General features: G+C 30.9%; 3 protein-coding genes and 1 long non-coding RNA gene across 4 annotated transcripts; 2 read left to right on the top strand and 2 right to left on the bottom strand.

The window, feature by feature from the left end:
• The first annotated feature begins 6,142 nt into the window (after positions 1 to 6,142).
• Positions 6,143 to 10,124, top strand: TP53INP (Tumor protein p53 inducible nuclear protein). The gene is made up of 3 exons (XM_070645934.1): positions 6,143 to 6,329; positions 8,024 to 8,798; positions 8,941 to 10,124. Exons 2-3 carry the CDS (start codon positions 8,196 to 8,198, stop codon positions 9,205 to 9,207), a joined length of 870 nt encoding a protein of 289 aa, XP_070502035.1. The 5' UTR covers positions 6,143 to 6,329; positions 8,024 to 8,195; the 3' UTR covers positions 9,208 to 10,124.
• On the bottom strand, positions 7,925 to 11,610 carry LOC139094764 (uncharacterized). Its single transcript, XR_011544794.1, has 2 exons — positions 11,535 to 11,610; positions 7,925 to 8,835 (listed from the first exon to the last, which is right to left on the bottom strand). It is a non-coding gene; the product is annotated as an uncharacterized lncRNA (long non-coding RNA).
• Positions 11,611 to 11,991: 381 nt separating this feature from the next.
• LOC139094760 (MOXD1 homolog 1) lies at positions 11,992 to 19,001 on the top strand. The gene is made up of 9 exons (XM_070645933.1): positions 11,992 to 12,471; positions 16,069 to 16,230; positions 16,313 to 16,477; positions 16,594 to 16,703; positions 16,768 to 17,222; positions 17,290 to 17,610; positions 17,666 to 17,884; positions 17,947 to 18,070; positions 18,159 to 19,001. Exons 1-9 carry the CDS (start codon positions 12,157 to 12,159, stop codon positions 18,367 to 18,369), a joined length of 2,082 nt encoding a protein of 693 aa, XP_070502034.1. The 5' UTR covers positions 11,992 to 12,156; the 3' UTR covers positions 18,370 to 19,001.
• Positions 18,315 to 21,849, bottom strand: LOC139094762 (cysteine dioxygenase type 1). The gene is made up of 6 exons (XM_070645935.1): positions 21,455 to 21,849; positions 20,876 to 20,894; positions 19,429 to 19,739; positions 19,321 to 19,371; positions 19,155 to 19,234; positions 18,315 to 19,099 (listed from the first exon to the last, which is right to left on the bottom strand). Exons 1-6 carry the CDS (start codon positions 21,687 to 21,689, stop codon positions 19,049 to 19,051), a joined length of 747 nt encoding a protein of 248 aa, XP_070502036.1. The 5' UTR covers positions 21,690 to 21,849; the 3' UTR covers positions 18,315 to 19,048.
• Between the last annotated feature and the right edge of the window lie 568 nt (positions 21,850 to 22,417).

The raw sequence follows: 22,417 nt of genomic DNA on the forward strand, positions 1-22,417 counted from the left end.
AAAAAAAGAGAGATTATAATAAATTGCAATAAAATAGCTCAAATAATTACATTTACAAGCCACCGACGCCGCTCGGTGGTTTTAAAACATTATGGCATGTCTCACTCTTCAACCTCTACACTTCGATTATAATAATTTAGACCAATTACCAAAAGTTAATGTTTCGAGCATAATTTAGAGGCATGTGATTTACGGAATTATCATTTTAATGCAACCAGAAAGCAGAAATGCGATATGGTCATAAATTAAACCTTAAATTTCTACGTAAAAGAAATTTTATGGGAGATGATATAGATATGCGTATGTAAACGTATCTAGCTATATATACATTATATATTTATATGTTGTCATAAAAGTCCTTCGAGGGATTATGGTTAAATTCATTCCATAAGTCGTCGCGTATTGTTATGGGGCATTTTCATTTGTGTCTTTTCATTCAGCATTGCCAACATAAAATAAAATATCGATATGTCTGGATATCTTCATATAAACTTTTTTTATATCAAGTCAAACTTTTTCGGACTTTTTTGTCTTGGCCATCTGTTCAATCCATCAAATGTGACTTTAATTTTAAGTCAGTTTTTTATCACATGAATCAATTATTCTAGGATTTATACATCCATTATGAAAATTGAGCAGCTAAAAAAATCGCATTTATCTTTGACCGATAAAAACCCTTTAGATCTACATCCCATAACTTCAATATGGATTTCTCGCAATGAAAATGATGATTATTATTATTATACCAAGTTATGATTATGGTAGTTAATGCGTCATTGTGAACGTTAAACGATTACAACAGAGAAGAAAAAAATAGGAAAGGAGAATGAAATCATAAAACTTTCATTCCTATGACAGTCTATAACTGAATTGTATCACTCTTCTTCTCGTCCTTATTGATTTTGATTGAAAGGACGCAATCATACGAAGAAGATAAGGCATTAGCTGTGATATATATTTTCTATCGTTCTCTTACTGGGGTTGAATGGATGTTTAGTGACTCGAAGTCATCAATCCGGAAAGCACAAGGCATGGGAATGGTCGAAAACCCGGCTCCAAGCCTACACTATGGGCCCAAAATGGCAAAGGTTGTCAAAAATTCAGGTTATGTGTGGATGTTGTAGTGCCTGAAGAGTAGTGTACGAGAAAAAAAGAAATTTTGTCCAAAACTGCTGTGTGCCTGACTTATGGCCAAAAAACGATTTTTGGTACCTGCCATTATAAAAATTGTTGGCGTGCTTCAATGCATGGACCAATTTTTTTCAAACTTTTTTTATTTATTAGATATACATAGAACCTACAAAATAGCAACACATTTGCATAATTTAGATTCCACTCGAAAAAGTTGAAAATATGTCAAAAAATGCGATTTTTTTTACATTTCATGCTCTCATGTAGCTATAATGCACTATGGGATAAAAAATATATATGCATTTGATAGAACCTATTTATACCTAAAAATCATACATAGATTGTAATTTAATTGGATGCACTACAGAAGCATAAAATAACTTTAAAGCCAAAAATTTTCGGTTTTTTGTGATTTTTTGTAAAATAAATTCGTGCTGTTTCAGGTGAATAGTGATTATTATAGACTAATATTGTACTATTATTATGTGAAAAAAAATTTCAATATGGGACCCCCTAGCTCATTTTTGGGGTCCAAAGTATACCCCCTCAAAAAGGGGTCAAAACTCAATGTTACTATTCTTAACCGGTTTTTTAAAATTCAATTCATTTATGTTTAACAAATAATTTAAAAACACTTTTAAACTACATTTAAACAAATTTTAAGTAGTTTCAAACTGTTCTAAACAATCGAAACTACTCATGTTAGCCAGTACATAGATTTGTAAGTTTTTGTGTTTTAGACATATTTTCACGAGTTTTTTTGGACTCAAATAGCAATACATATATAAATTATTTATTATTTCATAAAGTACTAACTATATTTTATCCAACAATATATAAAATGTCATACATAAGGTCAATTCAGTCAAAAATTTTGAAAAATGTTCAAAATTTTATGTTTTTTAAAATTCAATCTTCACATTTATGCTTATAAATGCTGTTAATCTTAAGTTTATGAATTTAATTTGGTATTTTTGTAGACATTAGAGTAGTAATAAGGTAATAAAAAGAAAATCAAAGTTCAAAAATAGCTTAATGTAAAAAAACTGTCCAATTTACCATATTTTGACACAAATTCCAAAATCTCATCATTTTTAAGCTCCCTAATATCCCATTCATCCCCACTTTATGCTTTAGAATTTTCCCATCATTATTGTGTTAGTAAGCTGTTTCCTCACAGCTTCCATTTAATACATCCTAGTTGTTCTCGTAAAATGATGATGATGATAATAATAATCTCCATGCCTGCTCGTATTAAAAATAAGAAGTTTCACTAAAAACATCCAAAGTTCAACTGCTCTTTATGAAATAATAAATAATTTATATATGTACAATCCAGAAAATATGTCTAAAACACAAAAACTTACAAATCTATGTACTGGCTAACATGAGTAGTTTCGATTGTTTAGAACAGTTTGAAACTACTTAAAATTTGTTTAAATGTAGTTTAAAAGTGTTTTTAAATTATTTGTTAAACATCCGGTTAAGAATAGTAACATTGAGTTTTGAGAAACCCCCCTTTTTGAGGGGGGGTATACCTTTGGACCCCCCAAAAATGAGCTAGGGGGGTCCCATATTGAAATTTTTTTTCACATAATAATAGTACAATATTAGTCCTATAATAATCACTATTCACCTGAAACAGCACGAATTTATTTTATAGGGAAAAATGGGGTTAAAGGTCAAAAAATCACAAAAAACCGAAAATTTTTGGCTTTAAAGTTATTTTATGCTTCTGTAGTGCATCCAATTAAATTACAATCTATGTATGATTTTTAGGTATAAATAGGTTCTATCAAATGCATATATATTCCATTCCATTTTGTTCAAACATGTCCTGTGACAATCAAGTTCTCAGTAAATTATTACATTATAGATTAGATTTCTATGTCAAAAGGGAGACATAAGAGGAAATGGAATTCGGATTTATCAACGAAATTCACTTCTTTCAATTGGATGAAGATGAAAAGACAGAATCTAAAAATAATAAGAATAAGAGACAAAAGAAAAAGGAAGAAAACAACAAAAGGCGAAAATAGTCCATTAGAAAATCTTTAAGTTCTGGGTATACATATACATCAACTCATCAGACAGAGAAAATGAGAAGGAAATAAGAGAAGAAACAAAAAAAGAGAAATCATGGCTATAAAAAAGCTTAAATTTATGTTACAACTTGCTCTAAAATAAATTACTACTTTCTTAACCAATTTTCCATCCTCAACAACTTTGCCTTCTATCACTTTCTTCTTTCATGTTTTTTCTACAACAATACTTGACATTCGCATGCCATGATTTATTTTATAAAAGCTATATTGGATCGTTTACTTATGATGTTCATGTAACGGCTATAAAAAATTTGAAAAATAACGGTCATAAATTTTTTGAAAAAATAACTGTCAAAAATTATTTGAAATATAACGGTTACTTGAATACTTTAAGAATCTACTGTCGAAACTCCACCTCTCTTGTAAGTAAGTGAACCGTAAAACTTTTAATGAAATTTCCATGAAAATGTTTAACATCAACAGTAAACGACCCCAAAGACTACTAGAAAGTGAGAAAAAAAGAAAAGAAAAGATTTTTTTTTTATTTATTTTTTGATGGAAATGTTTTAATGCCATAAATTTTAGGATGTTGAAAGCTGTCGTTTAAGCAATGACACAAAAGAAGAAATATTTTTTGTATTCTCCAAATGTACTGGCTGAGTGGCGATGACATACATGGATTTTCATGTTAAACTTTGTATGTTATCGCCGATTGTCGTCTCGTTAGACTTCTGAAATGCTATTTTATATTTGTTATTCAATTTAAACCATAGTCTGAATATTCAGTGATAGATGCATACATAAGTGGGTGTCAGAAAATCGACTGCAATTGATATTTCTTTTTCCATCATTTTATAATTTTTTTTATATTTGTATATCCTTTTCGCGTCGATATGATGCTGACAATTTATCTACACATTTATGTCTACGAAGCTATCAATGTTAGCAAGATAGCATACTCACAATTCACCCAAATAGCACATTCATACATATGAGATTTGAGAGATATAGTTTGACAGAGAGTTATCGGTGAATCGTATGAAAAAAGAATACTAAAAGGCTTTCAGCTGCATATCCACATGTGGAAAAAAAAGTTCTATCAATGTTTCAATAGAATAGATTTTTTAATTCAACTCTTTTGTACAATGCATATCCTTTAAATCTATTTCCATTTTTCACCCTACATTGAATGCATACACTCATATCTTGACGATAAACTCTTCTCTGAATCACTTCATGGAGGGTATTTGAATGTATACATATGTGATTACCTAACAAGTGCAAAGCCAAAAAGATTTTAATTTCTGTTTTTCATTTGAGACTGAAAACTCAGGAACGCAAGTACAAAATTACTTTTCATACGATCAGATGCACTATGCAGCTTCCAATTGTGATTTATTATGTTTTCGGGGGATTGTTTTCAGATGCTCCATTAAAGTCTTTAAATGCAACTTTGTACAATAGTTGCTAAATGAGTTCTTGAACGAACAATTAACTCTTGGGAGGAAAGTGTCGATAGACACAGTATTGCAATTGACAATGACTAGAGCTCGAAGTCAAGTTGGCTTTTATATGGAGTTGAGTCGACTCAAGCTGACTTTTCCTTTCAAAATTTGGGTTATCTTTGAGCTATGGTAATGACAGAAGCTAAGGATAGAACTGGCTTATTGCTCCATCTGAGCGATTCTAAGGATCACAATTGACCTGTACGGCCATCTGATTCACCATTATGAATCACAGTTAATCTATACGACCAGCAAAGTAAGTAAGTTTGGCATTATTTTCTCAATTTTAAGAGTCACACTGGAATCAACTCAGAACTATTGCTAGACACTCAATCCTCAACACTCATATGAACACTCCAAAAATGTCGAGTTATTACATTCCATAAACGGCATGTAAAGTAATTGATAATATCACTTGAGGCTTCATCATACTGTCAAGAGGTGAATCATAGAATTATGATAGAAGCAGTCGTAGTAGTCGATAGAGGATATACAAAATAAAAACTCAATTTCAAGTTGATTACGGTTTGATGAAAACTTTTATGGTAAGGAATCTTCTTTTAATCCATTTTTAATTGCCTTTAGTATCCTTTTCTATTTTTCATCATAGAAATATTTTCTATATTTGCATGTTTAAATGAGCATATGTGGTGTGTGCCTCTGTTGAGATTAAAAATGACTAATATAGATGTGTAGATGAGGAAATTGAGGAACAAAAGATTTCATCATTTCCATTAAAGAGATTGAGATAGGCATAAGATTTGTTATTTAGAAGATTAAAATCTTTCCGGAAGTATGTTTCTAAAGGATCTTAATACTATATTCATTTAAATGAAGCGATGCTGCTTAAAATAGCAAACTAAGTTTCATTGTTGTCTATTGAAACATTAGAAAAAAGCTCTCGACTAAGGCATGCTATTTTGCATACCTTTAGGCATTTCTGAAAATATTTTCTATGTAATTCGTGTTGTATATATTAAGGCATAAAATTAACGAGTGCTTCTTTTGTCTTAAAATTTTCTATCGTTTTTTCCTGCAGTCATATCCATACGTACGCTCCATGTATACATATATATGTAAGCGATATATGATAAAGCAAAATTTATGGAAAATCTAATAATAATAAAGTTATATGAGACCCTTAATTCTTCTTCTTCGTCGTCGTCTTCTCTTTGTTTCAATATTTCCATATATTCTATATAGATTTAGTTTGCATACATATCTACTGTTATGATTGAACTATATTTTTTATGCATCTGAAGTCCCATATCTCTTAAAATTACCGTAGGGATGAAGCCATAAAACAGAATATTGAATTATGTTGTTAAAATATTTAAATAAAGTTCAAAACGTAACGGTCATAAAAAATTCAAATTACAAAAGCTAGAAAAAGGTTGCTACGTCATTTGTGCAACGCTTCACTTCAAATGATACTCTACAAGGGCAACACATAAAGTGGAAATTCTGTATTCAAACTCAGTCAGTGTTATGTTGTTGTTGTGAGTGCACAGAAATCAGTAAAAAAGGAAAAATAAATAAAGAGAAAAATTTTCCCAAAATTTTTCCAAACAGTCGCCATTTTTTTGTGAAATTAAATTTTTATTAGACACATATTAAGCAATTATTTGCTGTGATAATTAATATTAACGTAAGTAAAGTCATATAATAAACAACCCAAGCCCTTCAATGGCCTTAAAAATTAATTTTATCATGAATTTCGCAATTGAGTTAGATTTTAACGATTTTTTCAAGGTATATTACCTTAAATTCTGTGCCCTATTGTTCAGTGTTCATAACTGAATGGTAGCAAGTGGCACAAAGTTCGTGAAATCTCTTCATGGAATGATGTAAAAGAAAGAAAAATTATTTTCATTTGAGTGCAAAAGAGTTTTACAAAAAAATAAATAAAAAAAGAATTTAAATGGAAAAAAATGAAAGAAATGAAAGAAAAATAGAAATAATGAATAAGAAGTAGAAAAATCATCTGTATATAAACAAAAAATAAAGCGTTGGAAGAGTGAATTTTCTGTTAATGTATGAGGAGTACGCTATTGAGTTATTGTATAACTCATACATAGAAAAACATTTTTTCTCTGCCCGATCATACTTGCAACAGCTGATGAACAGTTAATGCTCCCAAACAAAATATTATTACGCAGTTACAATTCGAATTGAATGCTAAATATGCACTGCTGTGCATTTTGTAATGAAAATGAATCAATAGCTTCAAAAAATATAGTCATAGGGGATAATGCATTTATTGATTTTTTTACACACTATCTAAGCACATAAATCGACAACTGCTAATTGTAAATTCCAGAAGGCAATATTGGAATTATTACCTTTTTTTTGTGTATGTTTACAAACACATTAAGGATTCTTTTTCTATTTTTAGTCTGCTTCATTTTTAACCTTGGAATCAGGTTCTTTTCTTTCTTTTTGTGTGCTTACTGCAAGGCACAAAATAATTTTTTTCTTTCTTCTTTTTCAACATGTCTGCTGCGATTGAATAGCAAAAAAATAATAATAACATAAAAGAAGAAGAAATTTGGACGCTGGACATGCATCGACATGTTTGTTGCTGTGCGATATCGTAAACACAAAGTATACGCACCTATATCCCAAAAAAATTCAATCTTCGTCTTAATTTTTTGTTCGATAGCGTCTATTTTCAAGTTCATTGTAGTTCCTTTCCTCTATATTTATAATACATGAGATTATCATAGCGATATGATATAGAAATTGAAAATACAATCAAATGTTTAAAGAGCTGAAAATGTAATAAACTGTAGATTCAGTTCTGTTTTATTTCTGTTCGCGAATTGCTTGCCAAAATTATTACACAACTCACACAAAAAGTCATCATCTTCTATCTCATATTTTTAAACTGAAACCTGCTTCCACAGTGTTTTGCGATGCTAATTGCGATTTCTTAATCATTTTGGATTGTTTACTGGCAGTTCCGATGACATTTTCTTTGTTATTAATTGCACTTTAGTCTATGGGAGCGTACATAAGTTATGTAACTGCAAAATATTTCCTTTGTTTCATGAAATGTTCATAGGATGATAGAAGGGCTTCATACCTCCTCCCCATCTATAATTCCCAGACGGAACAATCACATGACCCAATTAATAATTAATAAAACCGAATTTTAAGCTTTAATTAAGCATGAATAAGAACTCATACTCATTATGAAATATTTATAATAATCAACAGGTCAGGGCAGTCAGAAATGCACTCTTATTGTTCGCCTACAGGCGTACAGCTACTTGTTTCTCTTTATTCAGAAAAAAATGAAAATTAAAACGTGAACAAATGTTTTATTTATTTTAATTTCAGAAATCTATCAATTAGCAAACTCGTGTCCCGGTCGGTACATAAGCAACTTAAGTCGAGCGATTATAAAACTAGAAAAAAGAGAGAATTTTAATAATTTTCAAATTATTTTTGTAAAACACACGCGAATTAATTATATTTATTTAAAATCTTCGCGACCTCCAAGGGTTGTATAATGTTCAACGGTCTCTTCTCTACACTATTTGGAAAAAGTAAAGAGAATAATATTTTAGAGTCTGACGTAAATACTGAAAATAACGGAAATAATAAGCAACAAGAAACTGACGTAATCGACAAGGAGAATTTCTTGAGTGAGTTTGAAGGAAATGTAAGAGTTGTATTGCTGGACGAAGACAAGGATTGGCTTTTTGTTGAAACTGAAACTAAATATCCTACATTGTTAACTCCATCGCCTGAGGAGAATAATTTGTCTAAAAAGGAATTAAGTAACAAAAACTTACAACTGGTACCTTTCAAAAGTATTTTATCGCATTTGAGCACCGTAAGAGAAAATGACGAAAATTGCTTGTTATCAGCAAACTTACCCTCCCTATATCCAAACACTATGGATGAATCATGGTACATGACACCACCATCATGCTTCTCATCAGGATCAATTCAAATTGAAACATCACCAATCGAAAATTTACTCATTGAACATCCGTCGATGAGTGTTTATCATAATATTCGTCGCAAACCATTGACTGGATTTAATAGCGATGATATTGAGGATCTCGTTGTATTGGAATTATCAAATGGAATTGATAATGGTGACGCAGTAAGTAGATGTTTTTATTTTTTTAGTAAATGTTTTCCTATGAAAAAAAGAAAAAGAAAGAAGAAGGAATTTACGCATGATACGACAGACGTTGTTTATGATAGTCTAAATAACAATTTATTTCCTTTCTGTCTGGTTATAGATAATTGTCAACAAAGGCAATAAGCGCAATAAGGGAGGCAAAAATAATAACAAATCGAAGACTCGACCAAACAATGGAAGAAATGTTGCATTAGTTCTTATTGCAAAGACTAACAATGCAGGCACTGGAAAGGCAGCTGATCAACGTAGCTTGGCAATAAGTCGTTCATTCTTCGATCGTAACAACAAGGCAGGACGTAATTCTTATAAAAAGAATCTTCACACAATTAATCAGCCAACAAGTCGCACAATGACTCGCAAAAATTAAACAACATCACAATTTATGTCATTCTGCTCTCGCAAGCAAGCAAGCTGAAATGGATGAAATGTCTTGTCTTTGATTTGACTTTTTTTTCTTCTTATATTATATTTTTAATATTATTTTATATTATTATTAACTCGTTTTAAAAACAAAAATCTCGACCCCAAAAAAATGTAAAAAAATTCTAGAAAAATAAGCAAAAAAAAGAATGTGTTCAAAAAAGTATAAAAAAATTAATTAAATGATAATTTTTTCTTCGTGAATGAATCAAATTATATAAAAAAAAATCTAATATGGTATGAGATATATTTAAAAAAAATTAGAATTAATGAACAGAAATGATAAAAATGTGAAGTATGAATGTAAACAAAGAGGCATTATAATTTAGAAAGACGAGAATCCTATCATTGATTGCATCATCATTTGGGGATGTCCACTTATTACTTAACTCTGATAATCTACTTTTGGAACACCCCTAACCCCCAACCTTACTCTACTTTTGATTGTTTTAGGGATGTCCTCCTAACACCGTGTTACGGAATAAGCGTCCAACCCCATTTTTTTATTCCCCATTAACACATGCCCCATTATGCTTCAACAAAGAAAAAAAATTATAAATACCTATATTTTAATGAGTAAACTTATGGGACGAAGATTGAGTTTTGTTTCTCTTATTTAAATCTTGGATGTTTCATAAGATGATATGTTTTATGTGTATTTTGAGCGCACGTGTTTAATTATGATATAATACTGATAATAAGATTATAAATGAAGGAAAAAAACAAGCAACAAAATATTGTACCTTTTCTCAAACAGATGAAAAATCTACAAAATGCAACAAGCAAGATAACTTATATGAAACGTGAATTAATTTAAACAAATAATAAAAAGAATCATTAAATGTTTATGGTAGATCCACTTAATATTTGTGTTTAACTTTCTATGATTACTTCAAATTCAATCTTGTTTTACAGATTTTCAAGGTTTTTGACCTAAAGTTCGATTGCTTTGATAGATACTAGGGTCTAGGTCAGTATTGTTCAAGCTGTGTGTCGTTGAACCAGCTCAGATGTAGAATGTCTCGAAGAAGTTTAGACAACACTGGTCTAGGTCATTATGGAGCAGTGATGAGCAACCTGAGTGTAGCGGTACACTATTGAGCAGCCAAATGTCATGAACTATTTGCCATGTAAGATTTCGATCGAGGCTTATCACAAAGAAGGTCCGCGGAAAATAAAAGGTTGACCACCACTGTCTTAGAGGCAGTTTTCTTGGATAAACCCTAGTATATCCCCCCGTTGCACCCCAGTTATCTAGTATGATTAGATACTGGTTTCTATTGATCAAATTAGGATTATAGAGCATTTCTCCAAAAAAGTACAACAAGGTTGGAATGCTAGAACTTACTTTAGAATATACATTAGCAACTAGCTTCTCTTATCATTGTAAAAATGCTTTATCCATTACCAAAGATAAGATTTACTTTAGAATATACCATTCTTTGTTCTCCTACCCATTTCAAATAGAAATTTAATCCCTTACTTTTCCCTCATTCCCAAAATATTGCTGTTAAATTCCGACTATTCCCATATCTCATCCATTAATACTGCGCAAAATGGATCAGAGTCTAAAGATTCTCATGACATCTGCTGTGGAAAATTTTAAGCTTAATTTCGTCTGACGTGGCATTTTGCAAATTTTCATCATATCCAAATAGTTTTGTATCTTTATTCAAAAATGTTCTATGAATCTTTAGGACGTAGAGTCTATGAATCAGTAATTCACATACCCAAGAATTAGCTTCTTTTCTTTAAACATAACGTTCCAAGAAGAATCTATAGATAAAAATCTTTTAATCATTTCCTTTATTTCATTTCTATTTTACTGCTTATTCTTATTCTCTTTATTCACATTGTTTAGAATACATGCATGGATGAATGCATGAATAGTAATTAGAACGATTGAGTCATTTGAAATATTTCTAACGACGACATCAATTCTAATTGGAAGTAGCTTAGATAATACTCGACAAAGATATATGCATAATGTAAGATAAAATTCCAATTTTAAGTGTGAATGATTTGTGACTAGTGGCGCTAACTGTTGAAAGTAAGTTGAAATATTTTTAAATTTTTTTGAATATTTTGTGACCGTTAAAGATGTTTAAGAATGGAAGATATTCATCCAGGTGCAAATTGAAGTTAATATTTAAAGATGATAAATAAAAATTCATTCTTGCTAATTTATTTGCGAATTTAAGTTCCCATGAATTTATATCCACTACTAGTGACAATGGATGGCAATTATTGTGGTGGGTAAATATTTAGCCTTACCTTATAAGCTACATAGGTGAAAATTTTACCCCTGAATATTAGCAACAGAAAAAGGCACTTCAACATCTCAATTGTCTCATTTAGCATGAAATTCTCGTCTGATCGGCTTTTTTGTACATCTGCTCCCCCACTAACACAGTTACAATCTTACACATATACAAGAAGCAAGCCATGCGAATATCTTAAATTGAGCATGTATTTACATAAGATTAAAATATAATTAATTAAATTATGAATTTTAGTTAAATTTCTAGGCTTAATTAAATATATTGTTAACATAAATAATTAAATTTAACATAGAGCATGCTGGTACATGCATGAAAAAAATGTGTTTACTTACATGTACACTCATCGTCATTTATTTCATTCCATTATATTCTCTTCATATGTTACTAAAGGGACTAACTCACTCAGGTCAAAAAAATATGCTATTCTTCCTTTCTACTCGTCAGTTGAAGTCGTGCATCTGTTCTATGCAAACGTTGCGTCGTTTGTAACATTTTATTATTTTCTTTTAACGGTTACATGGATAACTATTGCCGGCATAGTTTGTTGCTTAAATAATAATAAAAATAGAAGTGCTTATTTTTGCGAGACGGAAATTCAAAAGTGATAAGAAAAAATGATGAAAATAAATGAAATAATTTTGTGTATTCTTATTACAATATCAAATTTATATGTCAATGCATTAGATGACACAACAACGTACAAATATCCTGAAATACATCACAGAAATTGGACACGAAGTGAAAAATTAGATCAGAATGGCATATTAAATTTACAGTGGTATATAAGAGATAATGATGTGATATTTCATGTGATTTTAAATAGCCGAGGCTTTGTGGCTATCGGATTTCCATATCCAAATACTCAAATAAAAGGATTTGACGTTGTACTCGCATGGGTGAACGACAAAACAGGAAAAGCAAATATTCTGGTAAATTTCATTATGGGAACATACTTCAGTACTTGTTTATGTTAAGTGAATCTCTATATGAGAATGTAAAATGAGACACATGAATCATGATTATCATCCATTCGGCAACAAAGTTACTTTTTCATATAAATATAAAAAAAGATCTGTCTCTGCACTTCCGTTTTACATGTATATCCTCTCCTTTCTTATTTTATTATACATTTGCCCCGTAGCATGTAATGTGTGCGTATATCAGTTACGAAGCTAAGAGGGATAAAAGCGAGCAATAACATCAGCATTATTATGAAGAAAAATGCACCTTAAAGCATGAATGCAAACCAGAAGGAGAACATAAAAATTATTTTGTTTTACTTAATTTCCATTTCATTTTCATTCTTACTTCTTCGACCATCAGCGGTTGCATTTTTTATGCATTCAGTCAAATTATTATGAAATCATTCATGCTTGTTCGACACAAAAGATATAATAGGATGGACTATAATTTTGTGTTCTTTTGGAAGTAAAAGAGATGAGCAAAAGGAGAATATGCTGCGTGTTTGTGTTCTTTTTTTTCGTTGGTTTTTGCGGGTTACATGATATGATATTATATGTACATGTATTTTCAATAATAAACTGTTTTGAGGAGAAGTGAAGCAGCGCAGAATAAGAAAAAGCATTTATGCGATCAATCCAGATTGCTGTTAATAAATTGTTGTTTTTTTCTCTCTGTTTTCGTGTGTGAATTTTATTTTTTCATCGCATAAAATTTTTTATATCGATTTTTCGTACCTTACTCAAAAAGGAATTCTCAAGAAGAACGCGCGGTCTTTTAGTGAAATGAGAAATATAATTTTTATTGAGAATGAGTCAGAGGCGCATTCAGAGAAGCTATTTGAATGTGATCTAGAGATAATTGTGGATTAAAGACATTCTGGATTTGATTGATCTGTAAATGATTGCAGTCATAGTTAGAATAGTATGAATATTTTTTAGTTTCGATGGTTTTCAAAATTGATTTTAGATGAGGCATGAGATACATATTAATATTCGAGAAACGGCCAATTTAAGGATGGATAGTTTTAAAAAATCTTGATATGGAACTGAAAATGTGACCAAGAGTAAACAACTGTTCAATTTCAATATAATCAAGACTGATCGAACACTGAATGATCAGTTTCACATCCTTGATAGTTACAGAGCAAAGCAAAGCTTCAAGACGACTCGACTTCATATACAATTCTAGTTAACTTCGAGCTCTAGAGCAAAGAAAGGAGGATTAATAAAGCCTTGATTCTGGACACCAACAGAGTGTAGAAGTAAGGGGATTGGGTTTTATAGGTGTCCTAACCTTACCCCCCTTAAAAATTGTTTTACTCTAAGACAAGAAAGACAAGAAGTTCTATAAATAAGGATTACTTATCAATTGGACTGCTCCTTGCTACACCACTGTATACAAATTAGAGGTTCATAATTACTTCTTTCAAAACAAAACATTTTTTTCTTCATTTTCTTGGCTGAATCATTCGTGAGTTTATGTTCGTGTTAAGAGAAAATCGGAAGCTAACTCTATCCATATGGATCTATTTATGTAGCATCCATATGTCTACTAAATAGACTTCTACATTTGGTATTAATGAATGATTCCGAAAAGGAAATTTAAAGGATATGTGTGTAGCTTACCTTATTTTTGTTGCTCGGTTATGTTTATATTGAGGATATTGAGGACTGTTGATCTTTTGAAATCCACAAAAAATAATGGGAACCCCTAAAAGAATGTTATTCGTTTACGACCCTGAAAAGAATGAATTTCTCGAATGAAAAAAAAATAACACACAAAAGATCGCATATATTTTAGCAGAATGAGAAATAGCTGGACACAAAAACATTCTTTTGAAAATTGAGTAAAAAAAATTATAAAAGAGATAAGATAAATCCAGACTATTGGTGAATTGAATTTTTTTCCGTGGATAAATGTAAAAATCTTGTGATTTTTTTTTCTGTGTCCATACTTTATCTCAAGTTATATCGAATTCATTTCTTGATTTTATTTCTTCCCAAATTGTTTTTTTATTTCTTTCTTATTCATTCTAAACAAAAGATGCTAAATGAGACAGGCGATTATCGTATTTTTGGCGTTTCGCTTTTAATTTTAAATTCTTTTTTCCTACTCTCATTCTTAATCGTCCAGCCACTGACTGAACCAATACTCTCATGATCATAATAATGATGATGATGATGAATAGAATGATTATTTGGTTGGTTGGTGGTAACAATATGAGATCAGCACTACTTTAAACTATTTCACGACTTACTTACTTATGAAAATTATAATCAAGAAATTGAATGAGGAAGAAGAAAGAATATGTAGAGCCCATAAAGTAGTTAGAAAATGCGTTTAAAAAAGAACATGATTAAATTAACATTTTTAAAGCGAAAATCAGAATTTTAAATCCAAGGTAGAATTTTTAATGAATTGATTTGTAATTTCAACTTATTCACTCACTTACTTACCGATTCTAAAGGAGCAAGAACAAAAAAAAAGTTTCTCACATTCTTCATGAATGGTAAATTCAATGATACGAAAGGAAAGGAGAGACATAAATTGAAAAGTTTTAAAAAAATGAGAAGAGTGTTTCAAGCAAAAAAAACTAAAGTCTTTAATAAAATAACTTACAATTTCGATTGTTGATGTTCGGAGTGCATAGCAATCACATGAAATCTGGTTCTACCACGTTTCATTATAATTTTTTTGCTTTTTTATTCCACTCTGCTTTCTTAAGTGACAATCTTAAACCTTCAATCAATTTTATGACCATTAAGTGAATTTTAATTCGCAGACTGTCTTAATCGTTGACTTTAGATTGATATTATCTCTAAAATGATGAAATATCTGGATTAATTAGCTGTCTTATCTCTAAATTGCGTTCATATGATTGATCTATTCAAGCAGAATTATGAATATTATTAAGCAGTGATTAGTTCTCATTGCCTACTGTCTTTCTTATTATATTGTCCACTTGGCTAAGATTTCTGTTATAACGTTCATTTGAGATTTGAAAATTATTTATTGTTCATATTTGAAACCCCCTTCTCATATAAAAGTTCAGTCTGATTTTGAACTTCGAAGAATAAACATTTCATTTATTTATAAATCCGTAAGGAAGCCGTTTAATTAAACTACAAAAATGTGATCAACTTATATCGATTGGAAAATGAGCTTCTTAACAATCGAATGTCCACCTTTTATCTACTTAAACTTCTGATCATTAAAAGTGTCTATTCAAAAGTTCCCACTGTAAAACAATTTACAATATGTAGTCGTAGTGTTTACTGATGGTATAAAGGAAATGCATCAGGCATTTTTAATAACTATTAATTGATTCTCAATACGCAATCATATAAAAACTGTCAATCTTTCAACGGACATTGCAAGAAGAGATTTTTTTTATTTTGTAAGCGCAAAAAGTATAATTGGAACGAGTTGCTTCACTAAAAAAATCTTGCACAGAACTGTGTCTCCTGTGTTTTTTCATTAATTTATCATATTTATTTACTTCAATTACTTTTTACATGTCTTCTTTGGCAATCGAACTCATTATTGTTATTATCATCATTTAGGACTGTCATGGAACGAACTCGAAATTTGAGGAAAAAGTAATTGTCAGAGATGACACACAAAATTATATTTTGGAAAATGAAGGATATCAGAATTTAACGCATACAATTCTTACATTTAAACGATCATTTTCGACATGCGATCCACGTGATGTACCATTTACAGTAAGCAATCAGAAAAATATACAATTCCATAAATGCTTGCATGATATTAAATAAATTGATAAAATGAAATCATTTTAAACAGGCCGATACGATGAAGATGTTTTGGGCTTATGGTGAGAAAGATGTTACGCAACTTGATCGAGTTAGTTTTAAGGCAAAGGGCTCGAGACCAATTTATTTACTGAATCCTGCATCGACAAAGCCAAAGGACAGTAGCGTGTATCATTGGGATGTTACTATGAAAGAGGTATGACAAGCCTTTATTCTGATCATTTACTAGTTACGTCCAATATAATGCTCAATATTGGACTTCATTTGTGAACGATAGTTGCAATAATTTGTAATAAATTCTTCTTCGTTAAGGTTAAAATCACACAGGATGTAGGATCACTCTACTGGTGTAAAATATTCGAGGCACCGAAACATCCAAAAGAGCATATAATCGGATTTGAGCCAATCTTATCACGTGACAAGTAAGAAATTATTGAAAGAAATAAAAAAGTTTTCCCTTGACATATTTCTCATTCATTTCCATAGAGATACGAAGCGCCAGTTTGTCCATCATATGACTCTATTTGAATGTAAATTTTCGGCAAAACATTTTGACCCCGACGCGATAAGTAAAAATTCCGAAGACTTGAAGAAATGGTCCAAATCAAATGGCATTGAATGTGGTTCAACTCTATATTCTAATGGAAATTGGGATTCCTGTGTTACTCCCGTGGCGACTTACTCATATGGTGGTTCTTCGCATTATTTGCCCGAGCATGTTGGAATTCCATTTACTGAGTCTTTTTATATGCTCGAAATTCATTACGTGAATCCAAATAAGAAAAACTTTTGGGATCATTCGGGCTTTAGAGTACATTATGTAAATGAAATGCGGCAGTTTGATGCTGGAATAATGATCAATGGTGTTTCTGTTTCGGATACTCAATTCATACCGCCAAAACAACCTTCGTTCAGAAATATTGGAATTTGCGGTCCATCATGTATGTTAATAGATAATTCTAATTGACAAGTCAGTTCTAATAACATGCTGTTCTCTTTACATAATAGGTACGGAAAATGTTTTTCCTGAAGAAGGCATAAACATTGTGTCGGTGTCAGTTCATACTCATGTAGCGGGAAGAAATGTTAAGCTTTCGCATATAAGAGCCGTAAAGGAAGTTACAAGAATTATTGATGATAATCATTATAGTCATAATTATCAGGAAATACGACAATTAGAGAATGAGACTAAAGTGCTTCCAGGTGATTTTATGGTTCTTGAATGCTCATACAACACAGAAGCTTTAGACAAGCCCACACTCGGAGGCTATTCATTACATGAGGAAATGTGCTTATCAATTATTACATACTATCCGAAAACTGAATTAGGTAGGTCAATATTTCCGTCAACAAAAACAAAATTCCATCATTATCTTCTTTACAGTTGGCTGCTACTCAATGGTTCCTGTAAAGGAATTTTTCGAATATTTTAATGTTCGAGCATTTCATGGAGTTACAATGACGGATGTTGAAAATATAATTATTTATGGTCTCGATACAGTTCAACTTAACCGTTCTCTTTTATCATCCGATTCTGCATTGTCAAACGAGATCAGAAGCTCAATTGATGAAGAGCAAGAATATTATCAGAACTCAATATTAAGTAAGATTATAAACTGCCTGCTTTAACATTTTTAATTGACTTCTTTAATTCTTTTTATTTAGCTCGTTTAATCATTTCCGATCCTGTGGAATTTCATGATCGTACATTTATGACTCATATAAAGCAACTGCCATGGGATGATCAGTCCTTTACGCAAAAATTTGAAATCGTTATGAGTACAGGAAGGTATGTCAAGAAATTAATTAAACAATTAATCTTTCCATCAAACAAATGAGTATAATTAATTATCTCTCATTCTTCTTCTTACTTCCAGTTATATGCTCTTCTGTAGAACAGCGAATAAGTCAATAAGTATACCACAAGAGATTATTAAGTATCCAAATTTCACAGAATTAAAGGATACAACAACAAGTCCTTGTCCTCACTATATTTATCAAGAGTTGCTGACAAGTAGGAGTAATAGACAAACTTTTAATTTTATATTAATTCTTTATTCTCTCATAATCTATAAAATATTATTTTAAATGATAGTGAAGGGCTTGTTCACTAATGACGTCAATTCTGTTCTCTCCTAATGAAGTTCAATGGAAGGTAGACCTCCTCTCAAATAAAAGTATATGGCTAAGGTCACTAGGTTGTTACTTATTTTGGGATATGATTTAAATAGAACACTATGGACGTCATTTGTGAACAACCCCAAATATATTCTTAAAGTGATAATTTTGTTGTTTCAAAAAGGAAGACAAGCTTTTGGCTTAACTCTACGAGTATATATGTGTACAAAGTCTTAATTTATTTTAAAAGGAATTTTACTTAACTTTCTATAAGAGGGAGGAAGTAGTTTAAATGTCTTATAATGACTGTGCTTCAATCAATTTTATGGATATGTAAAATTGATCATGGAAGCTATGCCAATCTCATTTATTGTTGCGCCATTAGAGCATCTACAAGTCTCTGTGCTACTCGGTATATGTCAATCCACAGATATTTAAACTATCTCCTCCTCACAACTTTCTTCAACATGTATCATGTGAAAATGCGCCAAATAATAGTTTTAATAACTTTAAATTTAATTATTAAGCTAATAAAAATAACAATTTATATACGAGTCATAAAAAATGAAATCATTTATAAATGAATAAATGCAAAGACTGTTGTGAATAAAATCATGTCTGTATGTATATTTTTTGCAAACTGATCAGTTCAATTATCGAGGATTTTTTCGCGCTTTCCATATTTGCTCCAAAATGTGACCTACAAGATTGATACGTTAGCAAAAAAAGTTTACATCACATAATTAATTACTTACAGGACATTTAGATCTCTTTCCAGTTGATTTATTGTAAATTCCGCAGGCATCGAACGGAGGGCAGTATAGATGCAATGAGACTATGCATTATTGTAAGAGAATGAAATTGAGATAATTACGATGAAATCTCATGTACAACATGTAACTTATAAATAATAATAAATACCTGCAACATCTGTATTGCTCACATTTTCGACGCGATGTAATGCAATGTTATCTGATTGAATGGTCAAAATCGATCATTATGTCTCATAATTGAAATGAAATTACATACCATTAATGTAGCAAACTTGATTCTCATATACCGTAGTTCGGCAAAGTTCCTGTAATTGTTCTTCGTGATGTTCATGCTCCTCGCCTGCATGATATGTACCTATATCGGCTGGTAGATTTGGTTCCATGTGTGAAATTGAAGTATCATTATTCGGTGCTGCAAATTTAACTTCCATTAAACCACCTTTGAGAACTTTCAAGAAGCAATGTGAATCTGCATGATCATGGATGGCTGATGTTTGCCCTTCATTCCAACAGAGAATCATTAGATTGAATTTGTCATTTCCAGAGTCAACTAAATTCCTTGTGTATCTGTAATTGAATGTCTATTATTTAAGGGTTGTGAATGGTTTGGAAGATTATTATAGGACTAGAGTACGACGATCGATTGAGGAAATGCAGGAAAATTACTGGAGTTTTGGATTACTACGTTATCAATGTACAAAGGGTACACTTAGTGTTTACAAATATTAGAGTTATAAGATGCTTGTGTACTAGAGTGCTAATGTACTATGGTACTAGTGTACTGGAGTACTAGAATACTAATGTCCTAGAGTTCTAAGGTACTAGAGTATTAGGTTACTTAAGTACTAGAATACCAGTGTTTAAAAGAACTATAGTATTAATGTACTAGAATACTACCGTACTAGAGTACCAGTGTACTAGAATACTAAATTCCTATTGTTATTTCCAAAATTGGCAAGGAAAACATCAATGAAAACAAAGTGCATGTAAGTTGATAACAAATAATCAGAACCCCCTTCAAATATTTTCTTCAACAGGCTAAGCCTGTCATTAGCAATTAATGAATTCTTTGGAACGTGAGCATGATAGAGAAAAAATACATTTACTGATAAGACTGGAATTACGTTTCTATTTTTATAAAAAGAAGAAAATAAGTCTCGTGTTTTTTAACAACACACAATTTTTATGGTTCTTGACTTTATAAATCAACAATTATTGTTTTTGTGAACAATCGAACGATAGCGTCATTATTTATAAGGGAATTACGAGTTATAATCAAGAGAAAATAATATTGATGAAAGACGCATGTGCCTTATAATATATGTAGATTACGCATGCAGGCAATCGAATCGTCATGATTGTTATTCAGACTGTCCTCTCATTATAAGGACAACCGACAAAAAAAAGGCATCGGCATCGGCCCACAGAAATAAGAAAAATAATAACAAGAAAAGATTTATTGCTCGAAATGATAACCTAGTGATTGACCTTAAAAATTTTCCTCAATCCTCCGTAATATGGTCCGAAAAAATATACTTGTGTTTATATATTTTATAATTATCAAATCATTTTTTCTTTTTTTTTTACAAAATAACACTCATTAAGATGCGATTAAAAGATTTATAAACATTATTTTTATGGCACCGAACATAAAATTTCACGAATCTTAATTTTTATATGTTAATTTGGCAATTTGTACTCACCTATAACGATCAAATTTGGCTAGAAGATTTAATTACATCGTTAGTACCGTAATTAAATGTGTATCACCTTTGAGGATATTCATAAGTGACGTCTATCATGTAAAGGAAGTGGGAGGGGTCTAATGACATATTTCCTAGACTTAAGCTGTTTTGAGCGATACTGAGGTAGGATTCCTGACTACTATTGACATTGATTTAGAATGAATAGCCACAAACACTCACATTATCACTTATGCACAGGTAGTATTTGAAACCATTCATTATAAATCCCGAATTCTTATAGATTCTGAACCACATATGTATGTGTTACTCGCATACTATAGCTAATATCCTGACACTTAAGCCTGACTAACAATCATCCTTTAGACCTTCAAGATCGAATGTAAAACACAGATTGTGTTTAACCTGATTGATCTTAGCACTCAAAACTATTTACATCAATATAGAAGAATCATCAGAATTCAAAGACTACTAAGACTAAAGACGTCACTTAAAGCTCTGAATTGTGTAAAGTATAGGAAAAATCCCAAATTATCGATTGACGTCACTTATGAACAACTCCCAAAATCACTTGCTTACCAAACTTTTTCCAGTCATTATAGTTACTGGTGTAAACCATCATTAGATGATTGACCTGCTCAATATTAACATAATTGCTTGAGAAAACTTTGTAAAGTTCACGAATGAGTCCATTTAAATCCTCAACATGATCGACGAAATTTTTCAACGGTTTTTCTATGCCACAAAAGGACTTTGTCAACTCGCGAAGTTTCTTTTTTTGTTCGTCATCATTCTTATGATCAATAGACAACATGTTTGTTTCAATGAATTATCAGGAATGGGGAAAAAATAAATACACAGAATGACAACAGTAGCTTATCAAATTGGCTTTCACTTTAATTAATGATCACTTTTATTTCCTTTTAATAAAAATATAAAGTAACTGAAATGCTTCTAACGCAACTTTACAGTTGAAAGTTTCAAATGAGATTGAATAAATAATGCTCAAATTACTTCTTTTTAAATACAACTCATGCTTATTGCTACTGATAATTGAGTAATAGTAAAATCGCTCTCAAAAAAAAAAATATTTTTTCAGGCTTTTCTCTACCTAAAGACTTGCTCATATGGATTTATTTTGATACACAATGTTTACCTTGTATCTTATCGACGAAATGGGTATCATGCAGAATAATTAAGAATTTTTAGCGTAATTCCCCTAATTATTTTTATTTTTTCTGTGGGACACTTAGCAACAGGCAAATCCTTAAGACTTTAAAATCTTGATTAGATTAGATTTGCCTTTGATGATGTCCGTTAGATGGAAAAAACGTCTATTTGTTGCTATTACGTATCCATCCATTATATAAAGGGAGGATTAACTTAACAAACGTAAACATGTCACACATAAGGATTACTTGCCACCTTGGTTCTTATTTTGAAATTGTGCTAAATAAAAGTGTATAAATGTTTTGGTTTGTGAGAAGCACGTGCTATATACTAACTCGGTTAATGCTCACTCTTTCGTTTTGTTCTTTTTGA

Source organism: Chironomus tepperi, unplaced genomic scaffold, assembly GCF_022539635.2.
Source record: "Chironomus tepperi strain 1889 unplaced genomic scaffold, CSIRO-AGI_Ctep_v1 contig_354, whole genome shotgun sequence".
In the NCBI taxonomy this organism is placed as follows: Eukaryota; Metazoa; Arthropoda; class Insecta; order Diptera; family Chironomidae; genus Chironomus; species Chironomus tepperi.